General features: G+C 44.9%; 1 protein-coding gene across 1 annotated transcript in view; it reads right to left on the bottom strand.

Annotated features, from left to right (window-relative positions):
• Positions 1-13447, bottom strand: part of LOC110512917 (CUB and sushi domain-containing protein 3) — a 523013-nt gene that overhangs the window by 4694 nt on the left and 504872 nt on the right. Inside the window, exons 63-68 of the mRNA XM_036934833.1 lie at positions 13111-13184; positions 9143-9254; positions 4076-4255; positions 1912-1977; positions 1042-1200; positions 3-115 (exon numbers count right to left, since the gene is read on the bottom strand). Of these exons, the coding sequence (XP_036790728.1) occupies positions 3-115; positions 1042-1200; positions 1912-1977; positions 4076-4255; positions 9143-9254; positions 13111-13184 (704 nt within the window). The remainder of the gene's footprint in view (positions 1-2; positions 116-1041; positions 1201-1911; positions 1978-4075; positions 4256-9142; positions 9255-13110; positions 13185-13447) is intronic.

Below are 13447 nucleotides of genomic sequence, written 5' to 3'. Positions count from 1 at the left end.
ACAAAACCATCCATAGCCCAGGTCTCCTCGGTAACCCGGCTATACGTGCTGTGGGCCAGGGCTTTCATGTGGTACAGCAGGAGCATTAACCTGGCCTCGCGGTTCTTATACACTCCTAGAGGAGAGGAGAGGAGAGGGAAGGGGAGGAGAGATGAGTGGAGAGGAGGGGAGAGGGAAGGGGAGGAGAGGAGAGAGGAGAGGAGAGAGGAGAGAGGGAAAGGGATAGGAGAGGAGGGGAGGGGAGAGGAGAAGAGAAGAGAAGAGAGGTGAGGAGAGGAGAGGAGAGGTGAGGAGAGGAGAGGAGAGGCGAGGAGAGGCGAGGAGAGGAGAGGAGAGGAGGGGATAGGAGAGGATTGGGAGAGAGGAGGAGAGATGAGTGGAGAGGAGGGGAGAGGGAAGGGGAGGAGAGGAGAGAGGAGAGGAGAGAGGAGGGGAGGAGAGATGGCCAGATGGAAGGGGATAGGAGAGGAGGAGAGATGAGTGGAGAGGAGGGGAGAGGGAAGGGGAGGAGAGGAGAGAGGAGAGGAGAGAGGGGGGAGGAGAGATGGGCAGAGGGAAGGGGATAGGAGAGGAGGGGAAGAGGAGAGATGAGAGGAGAGGGGGGAGAGGCAAGGAGAGGAGAGGAGAGGAGAGGAGGAGAGATGATAGGAGGGGAGAGGGAAGGGAAGGGGAGGGGATAAGAGAGGGAAGGGAAGGGGAGGGGATAGGAGAGGAGGGAAGGGAAGGGAAGGGAAGGGAAGGGAAGGGAAGGAAAGGGAAGGGAAGGGAAGGGAAGGGAATGGAAGGGAAGGGGAGGGAAGGGAAGGGAAGGGAAGGGAAGGGAAGGGAAGGGAAGGGAAGGGAAGGGAAGGGGAGAGGAGAGGGAAGGGGAGAGGAGTCAGCACAAATTACAATAGACCTCTTTTCAACCAATTAGATTTCTGCCAGTAAACTGATGAATATGCCAGTATAAGTTACAACATGCATGTAACAACAACAACAACAACAACAACAACAACAACAACTAAAAGCAGAAAAAGGTGACATGATAAACGGACTTACCAGAGAGCAGGAATTCCGCGTTGCTGTCGTTTAGCGTCGCGTTCACTATTCCCGTGCTGCTATTAAAATGAGTGACTGTCAAAGTCATCGGTTGTTTCTGACTCTTATAATCATAGGAGCCTCTCCAGATGAAATCAGGGGCGAAGACGTCATCAGGGACTGGAATACAGGACGTTATAAAGACCTCAGCAATACAGATCATTCATTATGTAGAGCCATATAAAACATTAGGATTTATTTCTTTCATTTGTTGTTGTTTTTCCCCTTCCATTTCTATGTCATGGAAAGAGCAGGTGTTCTTCATGTTTTATCCACTCAGTATGGATAACTACCATCAGTGGATATGGAACAATACCCTTTGTAAATTTACTGCATTCTTCTTACCATGTAAATTTACTGTATTCTTCTTACCATGTAAAGTTACTGTATTATTCTTACCATGTAAAGTTACTGTATTATTCTTACCATGTAAAGTTACTGTATTATTCTTATCATGTAAAGTTACTGTATTCTTCTTATCATGTAAAGTTACTGTATTCTTCTTCTCATGTAAAGTTACTGTATTCTTCTTACCATGTAATTGTACTGTATTCTTCTTACCATGTAAAGTTACTGTATTCTTCTTACCATGTAATTGTACTGTATTATTCTTATCATGTAAAGTTACTGTATTCTTCTTATCATGTAAAGTTACTGTATTCTTCTTCTCATGTAAAGTTACTGTATTCTTCTTCTCATGTAAAGTTACTGTATTCTTTTTACCATGTAAAGTTACTGTATTCTTCTTACCATGTAATTGTACTGTATTATTCTTATCATGTAAAGTTACTGTATTCTTCTTACCATGTAAAGTTACTGTATTCTTCTTACCGTGTATGTTGGGGCTTGGCGTTCCCTGTAAGGTTGTGGTAGGTTTCTCCGTCTGTTTGGAGCCCACTGGAAAGAAACATAGAATTATGTATCTCACAAATCAGCGCCGTTTCAGAGCACAGCAGTAACACCCTCGGGATGTTATCAAAAATAAACACTTTCATGACTGTGTTGCTAACACAGTAACTCTCCTTAATGTTGCTGAGCCTGCAAGGAAGATACATACTGTGTGTGTGTGTGTGTGTGTGTGGGTGCACATTTTACATCAGCTCTCAGAGAATAGAGTTTCTAACGCAACACAACATGACAGTTACTGAGATACAACGGCACCGCGGAAAATATGTAGACGCTTCTTCCAGGTGCTGTTTATGGCAGGAAGAGATTCTTTCCAGGTGCTGTTTATGGCAGGAAGAGATTCTTCCAGGTGCTGTTTATGGCAGGAAGAGATTCTTCTAGGTGCTGTTTATGGCAGGAAGAGATTCTTTCCAGGTGCTGTTTATGGCAGGAAGAGATTCTTTCCAGGTGCTGTTTATGGCAGGAAGAGATTCTTTCCAGGTGCTGTTTATGGCAGGAAGAGATTGTTTCCAGGTGCTGTTTATGGCAGGAAGAGATTCTTTCCAGGTGCTGTTTATGGCAGGAAGAGAGTCCTCCAGGTGCTGTTTATGGCAGGAAGAGATTCTTTCCAGGTGCTGTTTATGGCAGGAAGAGATTCTTTTCAGGTGCTGTTTATGGCAGGAAGAGATTCTTTCCAGGTGCTGTTTATGGCAGGAAGAGATTGTTTCCAGGTGCTGTTTATGGCAGGAAGAGATTCTTTCCAGGTGCTGTTTATGGCAGGAAGAGAGTCCTCCAGGTGCTGTTTATGGCAGGAAGAGATTCTTTCCAGGTGCTGTTTATGGCAGGAAGAGATTCTTTTCAGGTGCTGTTTATGGCAGGAAGAGATTCTTTCAGGTGCTGTTTATGGCAGGAAGAGATTATTCCCGTTGCTGCTGACGGCAGGAAGTAACAACTGAGTATCAAAAACAACAGAATGTAAAAACCACCCACTTGGAAAGAAAACGATCAACCGCCAGTCTTTTTAAAAGTTGCGTGAGCTTTTTCACATTGTGTTTTTGGACCCTCAGTTCTGCCATTACCATCACCTTGAAGTTGTTTCAGATCAAATGTATATCAATGTCTACTCTCAAAACCAAGTCCTACCAGCTTAGTCCTTTTGACAGTCTGTCACCAGTCTATCACCACAGAACAATCAAAGTCATGGTCAGAGAATAAGCAGGGAGGTGAGATGTCTGTGACCTGGACCATCCAGCTGCTGTTTCAACCTGAGTACTCAGCTGTTGTTCCAGTCATAACCAGCTTTCTGTAGTACTTCTGTCCAGTCATAACCAGCTTTCTACAGTGCTTCTGTCCAGTCATAACCAGCTTTCTACAGTACTTCTGTCCAGTCATAACCAGCTTTCTACAGTACTTCTGTTCCAGCCATAACCAGCTTTCTACAGTACTTCTGTTCCAACCATAACCAGCTTTCTGTAGTACTTCTGTTACAACCATAACCAGCTTTCTATAGTACTTCTGTTCCAACCATAACCAGCTTTCTGTAGTACTTCTGTTACAACCATAACCAGCTTTCTATAGTACTTCTGTTCCAGTCATAACCAGCTTTCTGTAGTACTTCTGTCCAGTCATAACCAATTTTCTATAGTACTTCTGTTCCAACCATAACCAGCTTTCTACAGTACTTCTGTCCAGCCATAACCAGCTTTCTGCAGTACTTCTGTCCAGCCATAACCAGCTTTCTACAGTACTTCTGTTCCAGCCATAACCAGCTTTCTATAGTACTTCTGTTCCAGTCATAACCAGCTTTCTACAGTACTTCTGTCCAGCCATAACCAGCTTTCTACAGTACTTCTGTCCAGCCATAACCAGCTTTCTGCAGTACTTCTGTCCAGCCATAACCAGCTTTCTACAGTACTTCTGTTCCAGCCATAACCAGCTTTCTACAGTACTTCTGTCCAGCCATAACCAGCTTTCTATAGTACTTATTTTTCACTTTTAGATATCTATTGTATGTTCTCATCACTGACATTGTATCTCAGTAAGTGTCAAGTTGTGTTGGAAACATATATCAATATCATAGTATAAAACCAGATAGACTTCATTTCCCTACCTCTGCAGATGGGGACCTTACCGGTCCAGCTTCCATCAGACCTGCAGACCCTGTGTTCTGACCCCCCAGACAGGATGAAGCCAGGCTGGCAGGAGTAGAGCAGGGTGTAGCCATACGGAGCCAGCTCCATTCCAACCACGTCTGCATTGGGAGGGGACTTGGGCTGCTTACACGAATGGGCTGCAGAGAGAGAGTTAATCAGGGACGTGAACAGGGAAACAGAGGCATTACAGAGGCTTGTGAAAGTATTTACCCCCCTTGGAATTTTCCCTATTTTGTTGCCTTACAACCTGGAATTAAAATAGATTTTTTTTTTTTTTTGGGGGGGGGGGGGGGGGGGGTATGTCTCTATAAGCTTGGCACATCTAGTCACTGGGATTTTTGCCCAATCTTCAAGGCAAAACTGTTTCAGCTCCATCAAGTTGGATGGGTGTACAGCAATCACTTTAAGTACCACAGATTCTCAATTGGATTGAGGTCTGAGCTTTGACTAGGCCATTCCAAGACATTTAAATGTTTCCCCTTAAATCATTCGAGTGTTGCTTTAGCAGTATGCTTAGGGTCATTGTCCTGCTGGAAGGTGAACCTCCGTCTCAGTCTCAAATCGCTGAAAGACTGAAACAGGTTTCCCTTAAGAATTTCCCTGTATTTAGCACCATCCATCATTCCTTCAATTCTGACCAGTTTCCCAGTTCCTGCCGATGAAAAACATCCCCACAGCATGATGCTACCACCACCATGCTTCACTGTGGGGATGGTATTCTCGGGGAGATGAGAGGTGTTGGGTTTGCACCAGAAATAGCATTTTCCTTGATGGCCAAAAAGCTACATTTTAGTCTCATCTGACCAGAGTACCTTCTTCCATATGTCTGGGGAGTCTCCCACATGCCTTTTGGCGAACACCAAACATGTTTTCTTATTTTCTTCTTTAAGCTTATTTTAAAAATTTTTATCCTATGGACAGATATTCCAATCTCCGCTGTGGAGCTTTGCAGCTCCTTCAGTATTATCTTTGGTCTCTTTGTTGCCTCTCTGATTAATGCCCTCTTTGCCTGGTCCGTGAGTCTTGGTGGGTGGTCCTCTCTTGGCAGGTTTGTTGTGGTGACACAATCTTTCCATTTTTTTAAATAATGGATTTAACGGTGCTCCGTGGGATGTTCAAAGTTTCTGATATTATTTCATAACCCAACCGTGGTCTGTACTTCTCCACTACTTTGTCCCTGACCTGTTTGGAGAGCTCCTTGGTCTTCATGGTGCCGTTTGCTTGGTGGTGCCCCTTGCTTAGTGGTGTTGCAGACTCTGGGGACTTTCAGAACAGGATGTATATTTACAAGTCATGTGACACTTTGATTTCACACAGGTGGACTTTATTTAACTAATTATGTGACTTCTGAAGGTAATTGGTTGCACCAGATTAGGGGCTTCATAGTAAAGGGGGTGAATACATAGGCACGCACCAATTTTCAGTTTTTTAAATTTTATTTTATTTTTTAAACAGGTTATTTTTTCTAGTTCACTTCACCAATTTTTTGTCTGTCCATTACATTAAATCCAAATAAAACATCTATTTAAATTACAGGTTGTAATGCAACAAAATAGGAAAAACACTAAGGAGGATAAACACTTTTGCAAGGCACTGTAGGTCAACACCAGGGATGGGCAACTTTGATGGGGTTGGATTCTGCAAAATAACTGAACTCATCACGTGGATATTGGTTTGGGGGGGGGGGTAGATCAGCGTGTATAGACGACATGGACTCAGAGAAGCAGGGTTTCCTGGGGGTGCGTATCCCTGATAATGAAGCAATCAGTGTTTGTATTAGCAGGCGTCTCAGGGATTTTCTGCTTGGCCCAAAGCAAGTTGTTGGTCAACTGAGAGAGCAGTAGATAGGCAGCCTCCCAAATAGAACACTATTCTGGCTGCAGTGTTGATACAATACCAGACTGCTTTGAAGATATCCTGAAAATACTAAACTAATGAGTTGAAGATATCCTGAATCTACTAAACTAATGAGTTGAAGATATCCTGAATCTACTAAACTAATGAGTTGAAGCTATCCTGAATCTACTAAACTAATGAGTTGAAGTTATCCTGATTCTACTAAACGAATGTGTTGAAGATATCCTGAATCTACTAAACTAATGAGTTGAAGGTATCCTGAATCTACTAAACTAATGTGTTGAAGGTATGCTGAATCTATTAAACTAATGAGTTTAAGTTATCCTGAATCTACTAAACTAATGAGTTGAAGGTATGCTGAATCTACTAAACTAATGAGTTGAAGTTATCCTGAATCTACTAAACTAATGTGTTGAAAATATCCTGAATCTACTAAACTAATGTGTTGAAGTTATCCTGAATCTACTGAACTAATGAGTTGAAGTTATCCTGAATCTACTAAACTAATGTGTTGAAGGTATCCTGAATCTATTAAACTAGACAGAGTCATAACAGTGAATTGGCCCTTCATGTTGTTTTAGTGACAGAGTCATAACAGTGAATTGGTCCTTCATGTTGTTTTAGTGACAGAGTCACAACAGTGAATTGGCCCTTAATGTCGTTTTAGTGACAGTGTCTCAGTGTTTCAGTCTCTGTGTCTCTCTATGTGTGTGTCTCTCTCTCTGTGTCTCTCTTTTTCTGTCTCTCTCTCTCTCTGTCTCTCTCTATGTGTCTCTCTCTCTGTGTCTCTCTCTCTGTGTCTCTGTGTCTCTCTCTCTGTCTCTCTCTCTCTCTGTCTCTCTCGCTCTCTCTCTCTCTCTCTGTGTCTCTCTCTCTGTCTCTCTCTCTGTCTCTCTGTCTCTCCCTCTCTCCCCTCTTCATCTCTAACTCCCCCCATCCCCCCCCCCCTCTTCCCCTTCCTCTCTCCCCCCTCTCTTCCTCCCTCCTCTCTCACTCAGAGATTAATCCAACTAATGTGTGTGTGTTAGGGAGCTGGTCCAGACCAAGGACTGACTTTGTGATTTTAATATGATGCTGAGAGTAGATGAAATGCGAGGCTGTGGCTGTTTTCAGCTGCAGGACGGCTCCCACTCAGACATGAGTAAGAGGGGGACGTTAGGGAGGTGGAGGGAGGACCAGACAGGACAGGAGCACACAGGACAGGAGCAGACAGGACATGAGCACATAGGAGCAGACAGGACAGGAGCACACAGGACAGGACCAGACAGGGCAGGACCAGACAGGACAGGAGCAGACAGGAGCAGACAGGACAGGAGAAGACAGGACCAGACAGGACAGGAGCAGACAGGAGCAGACAGGACAGGAGCACACAGGACCAGACAGGACAGGACCAGACAGGAGCAGACAGGACAGGAGCAGACAGGACCAGACAGGACAGGAGCAGACAGGACAGGAGCCGACAGGACCAGACAGGACCAGACAGGAGCAGATAGGACAGGAGCACACAGGACCAGACAGGACAGGAGCAGACAGGACAGGAGCAGACAGGAGCAGACAGGACAGGACCAGACAGGACAGGAGCCGACAGGACCAGACAGGACAGGACCAGACAGGACAGGACCAGACAGGACAGGAGCACACAGGACCAGACAGGAAAGGAGCAGCCAGGACAGGACCAGACAGGACAGGACCAGACAGGACAGGACCAGACAGGACAGGAGCAGCCAGGACAGGACCAGACAAGACAGGACCAGACAGGACAGGACCAGACAGGACAGGAGAAGACAGGACAGGAGCAGCCAGGACAGGACCAGACAGGACAGGACCAGACAGGACAGGAGCAACCAGGACAGGACCAGACAGGACAGGACCAGACAGGACAGGAGCAGCCAGGACAGGACCAGACAGGACAGGACCAGACAGGACAGGACCAGACAGGACAGGAGAAGACAGGACAGGAGCAGCCAGGACAGGACCAGACAGGACAGGACCAGACAGGACAGGAGCAGCCAGGACAGGAGCAGCCAGGACAGGAGCAGCCAGGACAGGACCAGACAGGACAGGAGCAGCCAGGACAGGACCAGCCAGGACAGGACCAGACAGGACAGGACCACACCACATGGCAGTGCAGTAGACAGATCAGACAGACCACTGAGATACTGTACATAAATAACCACACAGGCACACCATTGGGGTACGGCTGGAGGATACAGACGTTGTATTAGCTAACAAAGCAACTTTCCCATCAAAGGGTAATTCCAATGGGAACTCTGTCTAGGGGAGTAGTTACGATAATAGTGATTATGAAATATCATTTTCATCAGCAATAAATCATTATCCTATGCAAATGTGTACAGTAGTAATGTTTCCTTTTAACGTTGGATGAATAAGTGTAAATAGCAGGCACTTATCACTCTTAAAATACTAACGTTGAATTCATCAGTCGCGTGTTTACTCCACATGTGATGTGGCGGATCCCAGAGGAAAAGCCCCTCTGGCATAGGGAAACTGACAGCGATTGGCCAGGCAACATTCTACACACTTCATAGGGAAACTGACAGCGATTGGCCAGGCAACATTCTACACACTTCATAGGGAAACTGACAGCGATTGGTCAGGCAACATTCTACACACTTCATAGGGAAACTGACAGCGATTGGCCCACACATCAGTAATCATGTCAACAACACTTCACTGGCAGACACACTCATAATGGCATGGAGTTGATTGCAGAGTGGAGCAGGAGATGTGAAGTGGAGAGGAGGGAGGACAGAGAAGAGAGGAGAGAGGAGAGAGGATAGAGGACTGAGGAAGAGGAGAGGTTGTGAGAGCAGAGAGAGGACTGAGGAAGAGGAGAGAAGAGAGAGGAAAGAGCAAAGAGAGGGAAGAGCAGAGAGACGAGAGAGGAGAGGGGACTGCAGAAGAGGAGAGAGGAGGGGGAACTGAGGAATAGGAGTGGGGAGAGAGGAGAGGGGATAGGAAGAGGAGAGAGGAGGGGGAACTGAGGAATAGGAGAGGGGAGAGAGGAGAGCGGACTGAGGAAGAGGAGAGGGGACTGAAGAATAAGAGAGGGGAGAGAGGAGAGTGGAGAGGTGGAGGGAGAAGAGAGACAGACAAGAAGAGGTCAGGAGAGGAAGATGACAGAGGAAGAGATAAGGAGAGCTCACGGATGCATGTTGGCTGAGAGCCGCTCCAGGTGAGGTCAGACAGGCAGAGTCGGGTGGTGGAACCCTGGAGTAGGTGGCCCTGCTGGCACTGGAACTCCACCTTACTGCCCACCTGGTTCAGAGAGACAGACAGACAGACATTACTAAACTCCACCTTACTCTACACCTGGTTCAGAGAGACAGACAGACATTACTAAACTCCACCTTACTGTCCACCTGGTTCAGAGAGACAGACAGACAGACAGATCTTACACCACACCTGGTTCAGACAGACAGACAGACATTACTAAACTCCACCTTACTGACCACCTGGTTCAGACAGACAGACATTGCTAAACTCCACCTTACTGCCCACCTGGTTCAGACAGACAGAACCAGGTTCAGAGAGACAGACATTACTAAACCCCTTACTGCCCACCTGGTTCAGAGAGACAGACATTACTAAACTCCACCTTACTGCCCACCTGGTTCAGAGAGACAGACAGACATTACTAAACTCCACCTTACTGCCCACCTGGTTCAGAGAGACAGACAGACAGATATTACTAAACTCCTTACTGCCCACCTGGTTCAGACAGACAGACAGAACTAAACCCCTTATTGCCCACCTGGTTCAGACAGACAGACAGACAGACATAACTAAACCCCTTACTGCCCACCTGGTTCAGAGAGACAGACAGACAGACATTACTAAACTCCACCTTACTGCCCACCTGGTTCAGAGAGACAGACATTACTAAACCTCTTATTGCCCACCTGGTTCAGAGAGACAGACAGACAGATATTACTAAACTCCACCTTACTGCCCACCTGGTTCAGAGAGACAGACAGACAGACATTACTAAACTCCACCTTACTGCCCACCAATCATGGCCGGTTGTGATACAGCCTGGAATCGAACCAGGGTCTGTAGTGACGCCTCTAGCACTGAGATGCAGTGCCTTAGACCGCTGCGCCACTCAGGAGCCCCCGAATACTTTTAGGATGAGTCCAGTTAAGTCTAATTAACCCCAAAAGACAGTTAAGTCTATTTAACCCCAAAAGACAGTTAAGTCTATTTAACCTCCAAAAGACAGTTAAGTCTAATTAACCTCTAAAGACAGTTAAGTCTAAATAACCTCAAAGACAGTTAAGTCTAATTAACCCCAAAAGACAGTTAAGTCTATTTAACCCCAAAAGACAGTTAAGTCTATTTAACCTCCAAAAGACAGTTAAGTCTAATTAACCCCCAAAAGACAGTTAAGTCTAAATAACCTCAAAGACAGTTAAGTCTAATTAACATCAAAGACAGTTAAGTCTAATTAACCTCAAAGACAGTTAAGTCTAATTAACCCCCAAAAGACAGTTAAGTCTAATTAACCCCCAAAAGACAGTTAAGTCTAATTAACCCCCAAAAGACAGTTAAGTCTAATTAACCCCAAAAGACAGTTAAGTCTAATTAACCTCTAAAGACAGTTAAGTCTAATTAACCTCCAAAAGACAGTTAAGTCTAATTAACCTCCAAAAGACAGTTAAGTCTAATTAACCTCAAAGACAGTTAAGTCTAATTAACCCCCAAAAGACAGTTAAGTCTAATTAACCCCCAAAAGACAGATAAGTCTAATTAACCCCAAAAGACAGTTAAGTCTAATTAACCCCCAAAAGACAGATAAGTCTAATTAACCCCAAAAGACAGTTAAGTCTAATTAACCTCAAAGACAGTTAAGTCTAATTAACCCCCAAAGACAGTTAAGTCTAATTAACCCCCAAAAGACAGATAAGTCTAATTAACCCCAAAAGACAGTTAAGTCTAATTAACCCCAAAAGACAGTTAAGTCTAATTAACCTCTAAAGACAGTTAAGTCTAATTAACCCCAAAAGACAGTTAAGTCTAATTAACCCCAAAAGACAGTTAAGTCTAATTAACCCCAAAAGACAGTTAAGTCTAATTAACCCCCAAAAGACAGTTAAGTCTAATTAACCCCAAAAGACAGTTAAGTCTAATTAACCTCTAAAGACAGTTAAGTCTAATTAACCTCAAAGACAGTTAAGTCTAATTAACCTCAAAGACAGTTAAGTCTAATTAACCTCTAAAGACAGTTAAGTCTAATTAACCTCTAAAGACAGTTAAGTCTAATTAACCTCTAAAGACAGTTAAGTCTAATTAACCCCAAAAGACAGTTTAGTCTAATTAACCTCTAAAGACTGTTTGTTTTTAGCAAATTGCATCACTATTGGAAATGTGTGTAAAGCACATTTGTGTGAGAGCGAGAGAGACATACAGAGAGAGGGAGAGAGAGGGAGAGAGAGCGACAGAGAGAGAGACACAGAGACAGAGAGAGAGAGAGAGACAGAGAGAGAGAGAGAGAGACAGAGAGACAGAGAGATACACAGAGAGACAGAGAGAGAGAGAGAGAGACAGAGAGAGAGAGAGACAGAGAGAGACAGAGAGACAGAGAGATACACAGAGAGACAGAGAGAGAGACAGAGAGAGAGAGAGAGAGACAGAGAGAGAGAGAGAGAGAGAGAGAGAGACAGAGAGACAGAGAGATACACCGAGAGACAGAGAGAGAGACAGAGAGAGAGAGAGAGAGAGACAGAGAGAGAGAGAGACAGAGAGAGAGAGAGACAGAGAGAGACAGAGAGAGAGAGAGAGAGACTGCCTTGCGCCAATATAACATCATCCAACAGAATACAAGATGATTCCAATCCAGACACATTTAGATCTTCCAGCTGGTGGGTTGGACTGTGGTTTCACATATCATCACATCTCCGTACAGTTTCAGTACAGTCAGTTCACACATGCTCCCAGTCCAACATACGGCACCCTCAGAACCAGACACAACCTTAAACCAGTACTCTATCATCGTTGGTCCAGTACAGTCTCAGTCCAACATACTGTACCCTCAGAACCAGACAGTTTTAAACCTTAAACCAGTAATCTATCATCGTTGGTACAGTACAGTCTCAGTCCAACATACTGTACCCTCAGAACCAGACACAACCTTAAACCAGTACTCTATCATCGTTGGTACAGTACAGTCTCAGTCTAACATACTGTACCCTCAGAACCAGACACAACCTTAAACCAGTACTCTATCATCGTTGGTACAGTACAGTCTCAGTCCAACATACTGTACCCTCAGAACCAGACACAACCTTAAACCAGTAATCTATCATCGTTGGTACAGTACAGTCTCAGTCCAACATACTGTACCCTCAGAACCAGACACAACCTTAAACCAGTACTCTATCATCGTTGGTCCAGTACAGTCTCAGTCCAACATACGGCACCCTCAGAACCAGACAGTTTTAAACCTTAAACCAGTACTCTATCATCGTTGGTCCAGTACAGTCTCAGTCCAACATACTGTACCCTCAGAACCAGACAGTTTTAAACCTTAAACCAGTACTCTATCATCGTTGGTCCAGTACAGACTCAGTCCAACATACGGCACCCTCAGAACCAGACAGTTTTAAACCTTAAACCAGTACTCTATCATCGTTGGTCCAGTACAGACTCAGTCCAACATACGGCACCCTCAGAACCAGACAGTTTTAAACCTTAAACCAGTACTCTATCATCGTTGGTACAGTACAGTCTCAGTCCAACATACTGTACCCTCAGAACCAGACACAACCTTAAACCAGTACTCTATCATCGTTGGTACAGTACAGTCTCAGTCCAACATACTGTATCCTCAGAACCAGATACAACCTTAAACCAGTACTCTATCATCGTTGGTACAGTACAGTCTCAGTCCAACATCCTGTACTGTGGTTCAAAATGGTCGCCACTTTCTTTGGTAAAAAGCTGAGGGATTGGGGCAGGAGAAATGTAACCACTCTCAAATTCATAGACAGAGCTATGGATGCAAGGATTGACCGTCTATGAGTTTTTTAAATGATAGTTTTAACCATGGGGGATGTACCCATCCCAGATTGCCACTTGAAAGGTATCTAGAAGGGAACAGTCCTTTCAACCGTACCTTGAACCCCAGGCTGATGTTCATGGAGCCGTATTCAGGTGTTCCTGGGTTCTCACAGGTCGTCCTGGATGGTTCTAGAAGGACATAGATCACAATCACCCTGGGTTACTATCATGAGGATGAGTCTGTCATATCTACGGAAGCATACTTTGTAGAGTCTCTTAAAGATATGGGGGGCCGATTCAGACCCGATTCAGACCCGATTCAGACCCGATTCAGTCCCGATTTAGTCCCGATTCAGACTCGATTCAGACCCGATTTAGACCCGAATCATGCACACGTAAATGGTGTATTTGTACCTTGACTTAAATCCCTCATTATTGCACCACCTTTACGC

Source organism: Oncorhynchus mykiss, chromosome 2 (genome assembly GCF_013265735.2).
Source record: "Oncorhynchus mykiss isolate Arlee chromosome 2, USDA_OmykA_1.1, whole genome shotgun sequence".
Classification (NCBI taxonomy): domain Eukaryota; kingdom Metazoa; phylum Chordata; class Actinopteri; order Salmoniformes; family Salmonidae; genus Oncorhynchus; species Oncorhynchus mykiss.
This window is presented reverse-complemented; position numbering and strand designations above follow the sequence as displayed.